The sequence below is a fragment of the Cnephaeus nilssonii genome, assembly GCF_951640355.1.
Source record: "Cnephaeus nilssonii genome assembly, chromosome: 20".
NCBI lineage: Eukaryota > Metazoa > Chordata > Mammalia > Chiroptera > Vespertilionidae > Cnephaeus > Cnephaeus nilssonii.
Genome location: NC_137091.1, coordinates 31,665,162 through 31,681,781, shown reverse-complemented (window position 1 = coordinate 31,681,781; position 16,620 = coordinate 31,665,162). Strand labels below are relative to the sequence as shown.

General features: G+C 57.0%; 1 protein-coding gene across 1 annotated transcript in view; it reads left to right on the top strand.

Annotated features, from left to right (window-relative positions):
- SLC7A5 (solute carrier family 7 member 5) overlaps positions 1-16,620 on the top strand; it is a 36,628-nt gene that overhangs the window by 9,399 nt on the left and 10,609 nt on the right. Inside the window, exon 2 of the mRNA XM_079799974.1 lies at positions 5,170-5,295. Within this exon, the coding sequence (XP_079656100.1) occupies positions 5,170-5,295 (126 nt within the window). The remainder of the gene's footprint in view (positions 1-5,169; positions 5,296-16,620) is intronic.

The following is a 16,620-nucleotide window of genomic DNA, read 5'->3' as shown; positions in this document are numbered from 1 at the left end:
TTGGGGCCCAGTAAAGGTGACTTACGCATCGGGAAGTTAACCCCTGGTTCTCTAACTTGCGTCCCCAGACAAGAGCCTTCGCATCCCTGGGCCAGAAAGGCAGATTCTCAGGCCCCCAGGGAACTGACACACCCTGGAGGGGAGACCCCCGTCTGTCATTAGGAGGGATGAGAGCGTTAAGGCAAGACATGAAGAAATGCTGGGAGAGGGAGGAGGGGCTACCTGTGGGCAGGGCCAAGAACCCACAGAGGAACTGGACACCCCTTTAGCGGTCAGCCCTGTTGGTGGCAGCTCTCCCAGTCACCTGGGTCACACTGTCCCCTGTGCGGTCACTGTCTGTCGTCCTAGGAGCCAGCCCACCTCTAGCCGGGGCTCAGGGTCCAGATGCTCAGTGAGTGCTGAGATGTCTGACAGGTGTGTGTGTGGGCGGGGGGGGGGGGGGGGTCTGGCTTTAAGTCAGCAGGCTGGCTGTCTGCCTGAGCTCAGGTCTCAGACCAGCCTCAGTCACAGTGGTCAGCGGGCACTGCTCTCTGCCCTGGTGCCAACTGCTGCCCTGCGTAAGCCCAGGAGCCCAGGCTGGACCAGCTTCCTGGAACTGGCACAGCCTGCTAGCCACTTCCTTTTTATCTCAGGGCCCGTGTTAGAGTTCTGGGTCAAATGATACTCATTGGCCTGGCAACTCGGCCCCTCCCGGGCAGTTTCCGATAGCCGGACACCACCTGTGTGAGGCAGCACTGCTCATAGGTCTCAGACTGCCTTTGCCCCAAGCATTGGCCCTTTTTATCAAGGACCCTAAAACCTGTGTAGAAAGCGCCACCCAGATGGGGAAGCAGAGAGAGTGGAGTAAGTATCTCAAGTCAGACTGGTGGGTGGGGACCCCCAGAATACATCCTGCTCAGGGTCAGGGAGAGTCCCAGAGGCGTTACCTCACAGGGTCCCGAGAAATAACAGATCGAGGGGAGGAGCCACCGTGTGTCATCGAGTTTGTGCTCAGCCAGTGTCCTCGGCTCTTGTGGTCCTTGCGGGGATGTGCTTCCCTGCGGTCTGCAGATGACCGATCAGAACCGAGCCACCCAAGCAGGCCAGCACTGGAGCTGGACCTCACCGCTGAGGCCAGGGGGTGAGAGCAGGAGGCCGAGCCGAGGGGCAGCACTTCCAGCCTTTGAGGTACCCCCGACAGGAGGATGGGGGTAGAAGCGGAGCCACCACAGGAGGAGGAGGGCAGGGGCCTCTCAGCAGAGGAGGGATGGTGACTTTGCAGCGCAGCCCTGGGATTCTGGCCCCTTGGCTGAGGTGGAGCTGGATGCCCCTGTGGCCCGCTCGGTGGCTTATGTTACAGCAGGACAGGAAGGGGCAAGCCGGAGGAGGACTGTGGAATGAGCCAGCAAGGGGCCCTGGGCTTTATCTCCTTTGCCCCAGCTGTCACGAGCCAGCCATGCTTATCTGGGGGTGCTGGCTCAGAGCCCTGGAGAGGGCTGGCTTCTAGCCAGAGTGCCCTCCTGATAGCCACCCACCTTTATATCAGGGGTTGGTGGCCTGGGCCCTGGGGTATCCCATTCTCTCCCTGACTGCAGCACAAGTGCTTTCTCCTAATCCCCCTTCCTGGAGGGGCTGCAAGTTAGTATTCGTGGTAACAGTACGCACTCTGCCCACCCAGAACCTTCCCATATGCCCGTGAGCCCCCATCCTGCAGGGGTGGAAACTGAGGCTCAGAGGAGTCAGGCATCTTGTCCAGGTGGTGGAGTTTAAAGCAGGGAAGCTGGGCTGCAATGCAGCCATCAGCTCCTCCCAGGGCTACTTTCGTTAAAGACACTGAGTCCTGGTGGATTTGCCTATTTACCTAAGATTATATTTCATGTAGGAAATTTTAAAAAGGAACACTTTGAGAACAATAAAGTACTTGTTTACTCATCAGCCAAAGTCAATGAAAAGTAAGATTTCATCATGTGTTTTGGTTCTTTATACAAAGAAACACATATTATAAAGTTCCCTTTGTGCCGTGATCCGGCCCCTTCCTCTCCCAGCCTGGGGCCGCCTGCTCATTGCCTGTCCACAGTCCGGACATATTTAATGTCCTGAGCTGGTACTGCATTTGCGGGGAGAGCCTCAGTGCAGAGGGGCTCTGACACCTGCTGGCCAGGGCTCAGCACATGTTGGCCGGGAACAGCTGGGTTGGATCTTGGAATGGGCTGGTGTGTGCCCTTCGGTACCAATGGAGGGGCTTTGGGGTGTCAGAGGAGGGGCCTCCGTCCCACCCTAGTGACAACGAAGACCCCCTCAGTATCAGTGACCTCCACAGTAGAACAGCCCACGGGCTGGGGGCTCAGGGGTAGGGTCAGAGCCCTCATCTGTGAAATGCAGAGCTGCCCCTGCTCACCAAGTGGAGAGACCCCAAATGGGGTGAGCCGAGCAGAGGTGACAGCCCCAGCCCGAGCTGGCTGCTCTGGTTTGTGGGGCCAGGTCCAAGTGCCCGCGGCGAAGAGAGGACCAGCTTGTCTGAACGCTGGCGGCAGCCAAAGAGCCACCTCAGGATGCAGAGGGCGTGGCCACACCTTCCGCGTCTGCCCTGCTTCCCTCTGGGCGGCGTGAATGGAGGAGTGATGCAATTTGCCAGCCTCTTGCTGCAGCCGGAAGGCTGTGTCCGCTTTGGGAGGAGGAGCCTGAGGCACTTAATTCAGGATTGTCTCTCACACAAGGAAATGGCAGGCTGTCTCAGGAAAGCCTTGGGGCCCAGGGGCAAGAAGGAACAGAGTAGAGCGTGGGCTTGACCTCCATCCTGGATCCCAGCCACTGGGCAGATTGGACCAGAGAGCACTAGACTGGAAGCCCAGAAAAAGGGAATTACCCTCCTCTCCCCACCCACACTGTCAGTCCTGGGGGGATGTCAGAGGGCCCCAGGGACCCGGGTCTCAGTCTTGGGTCTCCCCATACCACCTTGGGCAGGGGCATTTCTATGAGCCTGTTTCCTCTTCTGTGCTTGGAATGGCCGTGCTGACATGCATGCTTAATTAATACAGGACAGCTCTCTCCCCAGGGGTCCTGAGGGCCAGGACTGAGCATGTGTCCACCCCAGAGCCACACAGTGAAGGCCGCGGGTGCTGTTTGCCTCACGTACCAATCGGCCCTCTCCTCTGAGCCTTTCGCCTCCTGCTGCAAGAGGCGGCTTCAGCACTATGTCATACACACGTTTGTCATGAGCCCCACGTTGTCATGGCCTTATTTAAACTCCCACACCCCAAGGCAGCTCGTCTTACTATGAGCCTCTGACAGGTGGGGAACCACAGCCTAGGAGCCAGGGGGCTCCACCAGGGTCCCCACCAGGAAGGGCCACACCGGGTCCGGGTGTCACAACTCTCGGCTGTCATCCCTGGTACAGGGGGACTTCTGAGTATTTCAGATTAGGAATAGCAGCCTAAAGCAAATGCTTTCAAAACATTTTTAGCCTGAACACAACATACAGTCTGTCAGCCATTGCATCAGCCAGGGTTTAGAGCAGGGAAGGAAAACGAGGGGGAGGGGTTGCTATTAAGCTCAGTTAATTTCCAAGAGAAAAGGCAGGCCGAGCGGTGAGGCCTTAACCCTATCCAGAGCACACTGGGAAGATTGCCTGTCTTCCTTCTACCTGAACTGAGGGGTCTCATCCAGTTAATTAGCGTGGATTTACCTCTTTGGGGCCTAATCCCCAAGTAGTAAACGACCTGTAATTACTCTAGCTGGGGAAAGATGCCACCTGGGGTTCCCCCCCACTCCCCGTTCTGTCTGGAAAAGAGAAAGGATGAGCAAAAGGCCTTTCCAGCCTTTCTTACCTCACCGAAGCCTTCTGAGGAAGTGACGGGTGTGCGGGGAAAGGGGGAGAGAGGCCCTTCCCATAGGCCCTGGCCACGCTGGTTAATGTTTAATGACCAGCCCTCCAAGAAAAAAAGGCCCCCATCTGTGCCCCTGACAATTCCCAGTGTGAATGCTCCCTGGGTGGCTGGTTTCTAGCACTTGTGTGCGGGGGAGCTGGGATGAGAGCGTGACACCTCACCTGAGAGAGTGGCACCTCGGCCGCATAGAGACCGAAGAGCGTAGATGAGTCAGGAATGGAAAGGGGTCAGTCTTGAGTGTTGGTTGCCTTTGTTTAGTATAATTTTGATTCATTGTAAGTTTACGGAGTGGCTGTGCTCACAGCCAGCTCTCAAGATCCCTGAACACGTAGTGGCGGCTCCTGAGCTTGTGTATCATCTCAGCCTCCACCGCTCCCTCGGCGCAGGGCTGGGGTCTTCCAGGCGCCCAGGCAGCGCCTGCTTCGGGCGCATTTCTTGAGCCTGGCTTAGCTGCCGCCCTGTCTCTTCCGTGTCTGCCCCCACGAGATCGAAGGAAGCCACCTGTGACTGGTGCGATTTTTCAGTTTCGAGGTACGCTGAAGCTCTCTGTGTGGTTTCCTGTACCAGCTAGGCTGCATGCTGACCCGGGGCTGTGGCATGCACCTTTAACCCCCATGTCGGGTGTCAAGAATTGCCCTCATGGTCCACCATTTGGCTTGTCACATGGATTTGTGTAATAGGATACCTCACTCACCTGATAACTCTGTGGGATTCTAGAAGATTCTCTGAAAAAAAGGGTTTCCCACCTTCGAGAAGTTTAATAGACTGTGAGTGAGCCTGATAAATGATGCTAAATGTTGAGTGGGTGGAAAAAAGTGCAGGCAGACACAAAACACTGGGGGGTGAGGGCATGTATGGGAGTGGGGTGGGAGGGGCAATGGTAAGATATGTACACATATAATACCTTAATTTAAAAAAATGATTTAAAAAAAGTGAAAAAAAGTGAAGGCAGTCCCCCCCCCCCCCAAATGGCAGGTTTGCTATTTACCTGCATTCAAGACAGTGTCCAACTCAAAGGCTTGACTCAGGTGTGTGGAGGGTGGGGGAGAGGAGGAAAGGTAGTTGCTTTGATTGTCAGTTCCTTAGGACGTTTAAATTTATTCATTTTTTAAAATCCTTTGTGATAGCCCAGGGGCACCTGGGAACACATCTCAAGAGCCTGTGGTTCTCAACCTTTGACCTTGGGCCTGGAGAGCTATCCATCCAAACAAGTCCCAGAGGATGAGACCCCACCAAAGGGTCTGAGTTCCATCTCGAGTGCCGACCATCTGTCAGTGGGACTCACTCTGCCCTGTCTCCACAGTGCTGCTCACGGCCGTGAACTGTTACAGCGTGAAGGCTGCCACCCGGGTCCAGGACGCCTTCGCTGCCGCCAAACTCCTGGCACTGGCCTTGATCATTCTGCTGGGCTTCATCCAGATCGGAAAGGGTGAGTGTGGCCTCTGGGCCTTCTCAGCGGTCCTGTGAGGCCCTGCTGTGCCAGGGTGGAGGGGTCCCCCGCTCTGAGTGCCCCCAGACCCACCAGGTTCTCCGACACATCACCTGCTCTGCACCCTCACCCTTAATAGGGGGTCCACCGCTCTGAATGCCCCCAGCCCTCAGGTCTGGCACACTAGCATGAAGGGTATCATTTGAATTGGGCACTGTGAGCTGGGTCACGCCATCCCAGGAGGGGCACTGACTTTGAGTTAGAGAGACTGAACATCACCCAACAAGTTAAATCTGTCCCAGAGAGGCAGGGAGAAACCGATTCACCCTGTCCTCTGAACCCCACTCTCCTGTCCACAGTCGGGGGCGGGGAGGGGTAGGATAGTGTCACGGGTGCCCAGCACATTGTGAGCGTGGCAGAGAGGAGCTATTGCTAGTTTTGTCTCTTGAGGTAGATCTTGCACACAGGCAGCTACACACACTGCAGGTGGCCTACAGGTAAGTTGTAGCTGCCCCCCAGGGGAGGATGTAGAACTGCCCAGTCCCCAGTAGGGCCCTCGTGCCCATGGATGCCCCCACCCACCACCATCCACCATGCTGACCTCTCCCCTGTGATCAGCACTTTGTTCCAGCGCATGTGGGCCGCCCATGCCGTGGCGTTTGGTGGCAGTGCATCTCTCACTGTTGGGCCTCATTCCTCGAAAACATGCTATGACTTCCTTACTACTCTATGGGCAAGGATGGGGTGGTCCCCCCGTTTCTGGCCACGATGGAAGATACTGGCAGGAGCATTCCTGTAGGTGTCTTTCGGTGAGCAGAATTACTTACTGGTTTCTCCTGGGGTGGGTAGACAGCAGGCCAGTATGGGCAAGGGCTGGTCCAAGGCAGGTTCTGGGAGCCCCTTCAGAGGAGGCCACCATGAGGACACACACTCAGCAAGGCCCCCACAGCCCCGTGTGAGGGAGGGGCAGGTGGGCACCGGGGCCTCACTTTACGTCTGAGTGCGGTTAGAAAGCTGGGGCCGCAGAGACCAGCCCCTGTGTCCCTCAGCTCACCAGGGGCACTGCTGATCTCATGCAGCTGGTCCTGGCAGCAGCTCAGAGCTCTGTCACGGGGGGAGATCCAGCATTTGGGCCACTTCCAAAATCTCCTGTAAGCACAGGGGCTGCACACCCCTCTCATGATGACTCCTCTCCAGTGCGATGCCTCATGCAGGCAGTGGCTGTCGTCTTGTCATGGCCCATCCTGTCTCACACTTTAGAGCTGGCTAGCTGTGAATTGTGTGACTGGAAAACCCTGAAAGGCCCCATATCTGTGTCTCAGGGCTTCTGCCTGTGACACCCAGAAACCCATCCTTGTAGTTCTGGACTTTCCTCCCCCCTACTGGCCACATGGGGCACTGCACTGTACGGGAATCGGGGGTCCAGAGACCATGTGCAAGGGGCATGGTCATGATTCAGGAGAACTGGGTGCACGTGGAGCTGCAGTGGCTGCCACATTGCCTACCCTCACCGGTCCTCTCTCGGGGTAGAGAGAAGCTCACAGTTCTGGTATATGCTGACCTAGTCAAGTCGAAGCAAGAATCCAGATCATTCAGGCAGACCATCTTTCTTAAATACATTAATATATGTGAAGCCTTTAGCCTGGCACCTAGTAAGAACCAGCTCCCATAGCTACAATCGTTATCATCCTTGAAGGGAAAATTCCACCTGGTTTGCAGTTACTTTCTATGGAGGGTAGCCCAGGTCAACTGCTGCAGAAGCTGGACCTCTTGGGAGCATGCGTCTGACCAGTGATGTCCAACCCCCCAGGAAGTCCTGTGGGTGAGCCCACCAGGCAGGGCTGGGATGAGCCAGAATCTTCTGCTGCTGCTGCTCTGGGCGCTCCCACTGTGAGAGCCCTCCTGGGGCTTCAGGTTCCGGCATCTTCTTAAAGACAAGACATTTCTTACCCTCTATTTTGGGGGTCTCAAGGACCCTGGGCAGGCCTGAGTAATTCCCCAGCGTCATGGAGAGTGGTTAGGACTGATGGGTGGAAGAAAAATCCATCCTACGTCCAGCTAGGAGATGGGTCATTTGATAGAAGCCTTGCTTGCGAAGGCATTTACGTGGTTGGTATGATTAAATAACAGACAGATGAGGAATGTGGGGGGAACCTGACTTTTGTAAAAACAAATTTCAGTAGAGAGAGCAAAGAGCTTTTGTTCAGCCTGAATACATAATGTGTTTATAATTCTGTTGCCGTTGCAAACATCCACCCCGCCGCCACATGCCCGAAGCAGTTCCTTTCTGAACTCGGGATACAGTGCAAGGTCTGCAAAATTCCTGTCTCCTGTGTTTCTTGAAGAGATTTACTTTGTTCCCAGATGAATGCCTTCCTTTCCAGAGGACACATTGTTGAAAATGTTGACCCCTTCCTCCCACAGCATTTGTCTGACTCTGTTTCCCCCTTGGGCAGTGAACCCGATCCCCGCCCTCACGGACCCCCGTGCTGATGGAAGGAGGGCTGAATCATTCTGGCAGGGAGGGGCTCAGCTCCCTGTGCTCAGATTGGCTGCTGGCCATCCTGCACCTGAAGAGTGCGGCCTGTTGTCTGGCCCACCGGCCTAGGCTCTCTCTCCTTCACTCCACTCAGCAATAAAGCAGTCTTCCTACGTGGCCTGCCTGGCACCCAGGTGGGCACGGAGCTGCAGAAGGGGCTCGTGCGTGGGGCTCAGGCCTCTGTTGGCCTTGGTTCCTCATTGCCATAAGGCCCGTGAGCCGTCCTGCCCTCCTCCTTCACCAGAACCTTCTGAGGCTCTGAGTGTGGCTCTGTGCAGAGACCCAATGAGGATAAGGCCCCACCGTTCAAAGCTCACTCCGTTCGGGGACATCAGACACACAAGAACAGGAAAGCAGCAAATGGGCTGATGGGGCCGGAGAGGAGGCTCTCCGGAGAGTGTGGCGGATGAAGGCACAGAGTGTAACAGAGAGACTGCTCTTCAGGGCCCCCGGGCTGAGATCTTGGGTGTGGGAGGAGCTCGGGCTGCCCCTGTGGCTGGAGGTGGGGACCCCATGGTGCTGGGTAAGTGGGCCTGCGTGTGCCATCTAAGGTGTCTGGATTCACTCCCAGCCTTCTCAGAAGGGGAAACAGCTCAGGTGGGCATTTCAGAGGGGCTTGGATTGGGGAGGCCACAGAGAGAAGCAGGTGGACAGGGTAGGCAGAGGGCACTTTTCAGCTAAGGACGTACCTGCCAGCCACCTCCACCTGCTTTTGCCCTTTTTCTTTTGTTTGTCAGCCTCTTACCTATGACACCCTACAAGGTCCACAGCCCCGAGATCAGGCCATTCCCAAAGTGGAGCAGTTTTTCCAAGGCTGGAGGGGGAGAGTGGAGTGCGGAAGGCTCATCTCTCATGCCCAGGTCCCTTCTGGAGGACACACAATGGGACCCTTGTGGGTTTGCTCGGGCTGTGGCATCCGGTGGGAGAACAACTCGTGTCTCCTTGAGCAGTTACACAACAGATTGCATAGTTGTGCAGATAAAAGGTTCCACAAAAATGCTTTCTTCCCCTCCCACGTTGTGTCTGAGCAGGATGCCCTCCGCTAGGAAGTCACGGGAGGAGACTTGTCCCCTTCACCAGGGCCTGGCCCTCCAGCGTCCCCAGCAGCTCACACGAGCTCGCCCAGCCACTAGGACGTTGTCCCCAAGTGCAGGGAGACCTGGTGTGGTCAGCACCAGGAACGGAGGCACTTAGATCCTGAGTTGATTGTCTCCTGTGTCCGGTACTGCCCCGAGGTTACTGGGGGGTGGGAGGCCGAGAAAGCACAGGACATGCTGCTGGCTAGGAGCAGCCTGGCAGTAGGGAGGGCCCAGGCAGGCCTGTGAATGACAGCGTGCTCCCAGGGCTAGAGACTGGTCTTGGAGTCACTTTACAGTTTGCATTTGGATCTTAGGTTATTGGGTCGGGGCTCAGAAGCAGTGGCCTGTCCAGTCCCACGTAGCAGTGTCAGCGACCCCACATGGCCCGTATTGGTGGGAACCGTGTGCAGGGATGTGAGCGCCCTTGGGAGAAGGCCCCCTCTGTCCCACCCAAGAGCGCGGTGTGGGGCTCCACCGGGGAGATGGTGGGAAAAGCCCACGCCGAGAGGCCAGGCTGGGAGGAGACGCCGGTCCTGGGAGGGTCTGGGGACAGCCCCCCTTGGGCAGGTCCCTTTGTTTACTGGAGCCTCAGTTTCCTAATCTGAAATGGCAACACTAGCAACAGCAGCCCCCAGGACACCTGGGGCCATCTCTGGCTGTTAGGAAATGTGGCCGGGCACCTCAGTGGCCAGTGAAGGGCTGTCCTCCCTTGCAGGGAGGGGATCAGCATAGCAAGTGCTCCCGGGTCCCCCCAGGGACAGACTCCATCTCGGGGATCAAGGTCACTCTGAGACTGTGGACACTGTAACAGGGGTGGGGTGAAGGGCTAGGGTTCTGTTCTCTGCACCAGTCCCTGTGCCCCAGGAGACAGGGATGGGGCCTCAAGAGACCCCTCCCCACCATGGGCCAGTCTGCCCCTCTGAAATGCCCACAGCGGAGGTCATATGGTAGATATGGGAGCCCCCCCCCCCATGGGTGCCCCCACCACCTCCAGCCGCCACGAGAGCACTTGTGGCAGTGAAGCCGTGACGGAGGGAGGGTTGGTTGCTTTTCCTGTGGGTGTTCTTTGATAATTTTTAATTGAGTCCTTCCGTGGGGCCTGCACGGCTCCGTGCTAATTTGGCATCCAGGATCTGAACAGATTTGCAGTCACATGCTTTGTGTGCTGCCTCTGGGATGACATCAAAGGCCTGGAAGTTGGGCTCTTTCCCACTGCCGCCCTCAGCTCACTGCGCCCTCGGCGGTCAACCGCACGGACAAAGCAGTTAGGGCCAGAGCTGCGGCAAGAATCGTCTAGCAAAGGGGGTGCAGCCACAAAGCCCTTTGCTAGCACGATTCTCAGGGGTCTCCAGAACCCTCAGAAGAGGGTTCTTTCCCATTGGGATTTGAGGCTTGAAGCTGATCCTGAGGCCAAGGGGCTGGCTCCACCAAGAGTTTAAAAGTCTACACCACGGACGGGCGGTGGCCATGGTAAATCAGCTGTCCTCCCCTCGGCCGCTCCAAACCCAGATTCACTGTTCCCAGACGTCAGGCAGAGCCCAAGTAGAGCAGGCACTGGACCCAGTCACTCAGCCCAGGGTGGGGAGACATGGGAAAACAGGAGCCCCAGTGAGCCGGCCGGCGGGTGTGGCCCCTCGAGGGTGCGGGTATCTGTGCTTTCTCTCTGAGCCTTCTAAGGGCACACAGAGCTGTCTAACCAGATGGGACTCAGGGCACCACGGCCCCCTGGTGTGACCGGTCAGCCCACTTTACAGAGCACCTGCTCACTTGGCCTATGATTGCGAAGCAGAATCCAAGGCCATGACTGTTCCACCACGTGCCGACCGTGACTGTGAGGCCCAGAGTAGAAACCAGGAGGTCTGACCCGAATCGAGCGAGGCCTGGTTGGTCTCTGCAGAGCGCTTGGGGTGTTGCTGTAGCAAATGACACAAACTGGGGGGCCCAAACGACACCTTTCCCTCTCAGAGTTCTGGAGGCCAGACGCCTACGGTGAGGGCCGTGCTCCCTCTGAAACCTGTGGAGGAGGACCCTTCTTTGTCTCTTGCAGCTTCCGGAGGTGCCTTGGCTTGTGGCATCATCGCTCACTTCTGCCTTCATCCTCACGTGGCCTCTTCCTGTGTCTCCTTTTTCGTGTCTTTTAGTGACACTTTCATGGGATTTCGGGCCCACCCTGACCCATGATCTCATCTTGAAATTCTTACCTTAATTACATTTGCAAAGAGCCTTTTCTGGGTCAGTAACATTCTAGGGGTTCTAGGTGGCCATGAATTCTGTTCAGCCCACTCCATGATGTAAATGCCCATCACATGGGACCCAGAGGGTAAAAGTGGGACCGAAGGCTGAAGGTTCCAGTGGTGCGTGCTCCCCCAGTTAGGGGGATGACTTCCTCCTCATAGTCAGGGTCCTGAGTCCGGTCCTGGGAGGGGTGCCCATTGGCTGAGCGAGCCCTCACCCTCCTCAGGCTGTCACAGGAGGGGAAGCCCTGGATGGGGACCAGCCTGGTTGGCCCTGAGGCTCTGGACATCCATCCCCAGATTGGGGATGTGAACAGCTGTGTGTGGGTTTCTCAGGCCTGGGGCCCAGGCAGAGCCCTGCTGAGCATTTGACCAGGCCTTCCCCAGTGCACAGCGGCCAGGGGAGGCCTCGGGACGCAGGGACTGTAGGCAGCTGTTTGTCCTCTGCTTCGGGAACTGGGTAGTGGAGGAAGAGCGGATCCTGGTCCTATCCCTGCATGCACTTGACTATGGGTGCCCTCCCAGGCTTCTTCTATGGAGGAAGCTTCTCTGAGCGTGGGAGATTTCCTCCCCATTCCTGGGTCTATGATGCATGGCGGTGTCTGCGTGACAGTAATTTGGGCTGGTTTTCTCTAAAATCAGTTCCCCAGGGCCTTTTGAAAGCTCCCGCCCCAATTACTCTGGTTCCCAGCACAGTCTGTGACATTGCAACTGGCCAGAGGGCCCTGTGTCTGGCTGTTAGTTTTCTCATTCCTGGTGGCCCTCCCGGGAGATGCTGTTATTGGCTGCATTTTAGGATGAGGAAGGCAGGCTGCTGAGGTGCAAGGTTCTCCTGGGTGGGAAATGCAAGTTAGAGGCGGCTTTGAGGTTGCAGAAGAGCCCCCAGAAAAGAGGTGGTGGCACAGGGGACTCCGTAGTGTGACAGGAGCCATCAGCATCATACTGTGGGGTCCTGGGGTTCCCATACCCCTATGCCCCTGGTCCCTGCGGGAGGTCCTGCACTGCTCCTGTCCCTGCCTTCCCAGTTGACAGCAGGAGGGGGGGCCGTGAGGCTAGAGCTCAAGTGGGGGAACTATGAGTCATTCATCTGTGTCTGACTATGCCTGGAGCTCTGTGTGGAAACAAAGATTACGCCCCAGTTTGGGGTTCATGAGAGACAACTGGGAACAGTTACTGGATCTGCTCTGGCTTGGGGAGTGGTGGCCCATGGGCCAGGCATCTGCCCAGCGTCATCTAGAGTGGGGTCTCAGCGTGACAGTCCCCAGTGTCTCCACACGTCACTGCATGTGCCCTGGTTGCTGGGGTGGGTGGGCAGTTGAAAACCGCTGTATAGAGTCCAGAGTCTGCCCTCCCTCTGAGAAGGTGTCATCTCCGGTCTCTCCTCTGTGTGTGTGTGGGGGGGGGGGGGGGGGGGGCACTGGATGTAGAGCAGCTGCTAATGCACATCCTTAAATGGAGGTCTGACTGCCTCACTTGCTTCTTGCTCCCCTAGAAACAGGCAGGCACTCCTCAGGCCCGAAGGCGAGAGCAGGCAGAGCCTCTACTCCTGAGCCATCATCCCTGAGCTCCTGGCTGTGCCAGCCCCATGGGGGGCCGGGCCCAGTGCCGAGTGGAGCCAGCAGACCTGGCGCCCTCTCCGTGGCGCCCAGTGAGAGGGGGCAGCATGCTCAGCCAGCAGTTGGTCAGGTGCCTGGTAGAGCTGTGGGTCTCTGGTTTGGGCCAGAATCCAGCAGAGACAGGCTGAGCAAACCCAGGAGCTCTGCCTCGGGGCAGCAGTGCACTCTCAGATCATTCCCCCTCCGTCCCTGGTCCTCAGTGCGGTGCACTGTGCCTGTGCGAGGTGGGGGACAGTGAAGTGACAGGGCAGAGGCCAGCTCGGGAACTTGTAGCAGGTTGATTGGGGTCCAAACTAGCTGAATCCTTGACTGAGCTTTGCCAGCCCTCCTCCCACCCACCCTACCCCATGCCGGGAGAGAAGGGGGAGGTCTGCTGGCCAAGCTCAAGGTTGTAGGGACTGGAGGTGCTGGACATCTGCTTTCCTCCAAGGGCTTTGGGAGTGAGGCCGTGGACAACTGAGGGAGGTCCTGGCAGGTTAACCCCGGCCATGCCTGTCCTAGGAATGGAAGCATCATGGGCTGGTTGGGAGGGGCCTGGCTGAGGCCCCAGGTACAGCCCAGTGAGCTGCTTCCATCTGCGTTGGTTGGAGCCGCTAGTAGTATTTATTTACCTGGGGTTTCAGAGGCTGCAAAATCCGAGCTGTAAGTCCTGGGAAATACCATTGCACAGCAGGAAGTCTAGTCCTCAGCATGACTGGCTCAGGGAGATGTCTGCATTTACCTGTCAGAACTGAGCTGATAATCCCTTGATGAAAACATTGAAGCCACCCAGGCCTCAGGGCTGAAAACATTCAGTCCATACCTGAAAGCCCCAGGCTGCATTTCAAGCCTTGAATTTTATCTTTAGCAAGTGTGGCGGCCATACCCGTGCAGCCGCGTCTCCAGCACACGCATTCGTGTATGTGCACGCGCACGTGCGTGCTCACACACGCAGTGGTACTAATTCAGGATCGTCTTTGAGGTGGGGGCCACCTTTCACAATTGCACCAAAATCTGTATTCCAGCATATGGGAAAAGAAATATCTCATCTGAAAGGAGGTATAAAAGTCTATCCTAATAGGAAAGTGGGGCAGATTGCTGGGAAAATTTTAAATTCAAGGCAAGCTTGCATACTTGTAAGGAACCTTGATCATGAAAGACCTTAAGTGTTGCAGAAATAGTTATAAGAACCTGACGCAGCAGCACCCTGTTGGGAATGGGGGGTGGGATATGTAATCTATTGGAGATCTAGGCTAACAGGAGCAGCCCTGGGCAGCTCCTCCAGGCTCTAGGGGCACCTGTAGCATCCTGGGGTGGCGTGGCCTCTGGCTCATGCATGCAGTGCCCAGAGGGGAGGCCCGTCACCTGGCTGGGCATTCACAGGCACTGTCCTCAGGATCCCAGAGCATGCCAGCAGGTTCCCACACCTCTGGGCAGGAGGCCTGACCCCCATTTCCCTGACTAGAGGACAGATGCTCATCTTCCCTCCCCACAGAAGTATGTGGGCAAGGCCCTGGGACAGGCAGGACTCTGCAGGCGCAAAGGAACGCACATTCCACAGGGAGAGCACCGGAGGGAGGGAGCACAGGGGAGCTCTCCTGAGGTGCTCTTGAAGGGCGCCATGCCCTGAGCTGGCTCCAAGCACTGCACCACACACCTGGTCTGCTGATCACCTGGGGCCAGGCAGTGCTGCCCAGGCCTGCTGACCACCCTGGGACCAAACAGTCCTGGGACCAGGCCTCCAAGACAGATCATGTGCAGGCAGTTCAAGGGATGAGGTGCCAACTACCCTGGAGCCTGTTCTGGTCACAAGACCATGGCCTCGTGGGCAGGGTGAGGGGAGCTTGTGGATCCCAGGCTCATACCCCACGTCAGCAGGAGATTAAAGTCCTGAGCATACCTGTAGGGCTGAGACAAATAAGCTCCGGGACAGAATTCAGTGTCCAGGGTAAGATGGACCCTTAGACAGCCGCCCCCCCCCCCTCCCCCGCCCTGCAGTGTTTGCCACAGGAAATCAGTGCTGCTTTGAAGTACAGGCTTCAATTAGATAAATGACAGGTTTTACGGAACCTCCCTTTCACAGGTCCCTTTGCAAACCTCACATGCTGTCACCGCGTCCTGTTTCAGGGTGACTGAGGCTGTCACCCTCATGGAAGGCATAGGCTCCCTTGGAGGCCTTGAGCCCCCATGGGCTCCCCTCACCCCTTTGCCCCACCAGGAACCTGCTGACCCACTGGGCAGTGGTGACATTGACTCACGTAGCACCCCTGGGGCCTTGGCCCAGTGGGACCTGGGCAGCGAGTGCTTCTCAGCAGGATGGGGACACAGACACACAGACCCTCACATGTGAAGCCACAGGACTTGATTAGAAACAGTTCCCAAACTAACAGTCTGCACCTGACCAAGAGTTCAACTTGCTCCCTCAGCGTCAGTGGGCAGGAGGCAACCTGGGGCCTCCGATCCCATTGGCGCCTTTGGTGTTGTTGGAAGCCCTCCTGGGAGGTGGAAGCCAGGGGAGGCAGGCACTAAAAACCCATGGGCCAGGTGACCCTCATCAGTGGAGAGTGGAGAGCCAGCCACCTGACTCCTGGCATGTGTCTGTCGGCACCGGCTGATGGGCTGGCCCCTCCTCACAGAGTGAGTCTTTCCAGGCCTAAGCGCTCCTGGACCATTTTATAGATGATATAACTGGGACTCAGAAAGGGCCAGAAACTTTCCGAGCAGCCAGGGACCTTTCTGAGGCACCCACATTTCACAGTGCCTACTGTACTGGGCTGAATGGTGACCCCCGAAACACATGTCCCCTGGAACCTGTGAATGTGCCTTTATGTGGAAAATACTCAGGTGTAATCAAAGTAAAGATTAAGATGAGACCACCCTAGATTAGGGTGGGCTCTAAATCCAACAAGTATCCTGATAAGAGATGGGCGAGGATGCACAAGGAGGCCGGGTGAGGGAAAAGGCGGAGCCTGAAGTGATACAGCCACAAGCCAAGGAGGCCTGGCGCCCCTGGGAGCTGGCAGAGGCAGGGAGGATCCTCCCCAGAGCCTCCGAGGGAGCGTGGCTCTGGTACGCCTGGATTTTGGACGAGGGAGCGTGGCTCTGGTACACCTGGATTTTGGACGTCTGGTCTCCAGAACCGAAAGAGAAGCCTCTGTTTGAGCCCCAGGGTCTTGTGGTCACCTGCTAGGGCAGCCCTGAGAAACTCACACGTGGACCTCGTTGAGCCATGACGCAGATTACATGGGTTTGTGTGTCCATGTGCCCCAAAACAGTGAGACCACAGTGCCATGGAATGTGGGGTCCTGCCCATTACAGGTAGAAATGATCAGCAGAGAAGTGGACTGAGCTGTCCAGACCCCACCCCCATATGTCCAAGAGCCAAGTGCTTTGTTGATCTGGATTGAGGACCCAGGCTGAAATCTGCTCCCCGCCACTCCACCCCCACCCTCACCCCCCGCCCGCCCAACCACACACACCCCTGTCTAGAAGGTGCTCACATTGCACTGTCCTGGGAAGCGAGTTTCCTGGCACCATTGGCCCACACTGTCCTCTTGTTCAGCTCAGTCCCTGCCATGTTCCAGGGTCTAAGTCGTTTTCGGGTCTTTTTGTGTGCACAGCGCCATGAGGAGGTGGCATTCAAGAGTTCCATCGCACACACGAGAAGCCTGGTTTGGGCTTAGCAGCTCTTGATTCTCTGGGCACTAAGGGCTGGAGTGAAGCTCAAACCCAAGTCCCCCTGACCTGCAGCTCAGGTCACTGGGTCTGCAGGGACCACGCTCTGAGGTGACCAGGACTGGTCAGCCCTCCCTCCTGACGTTTCCCTGCATCTGCCTGGACTGCCGTCCCCCTCGGATGGACTAGGGGCCCCTTGAAGG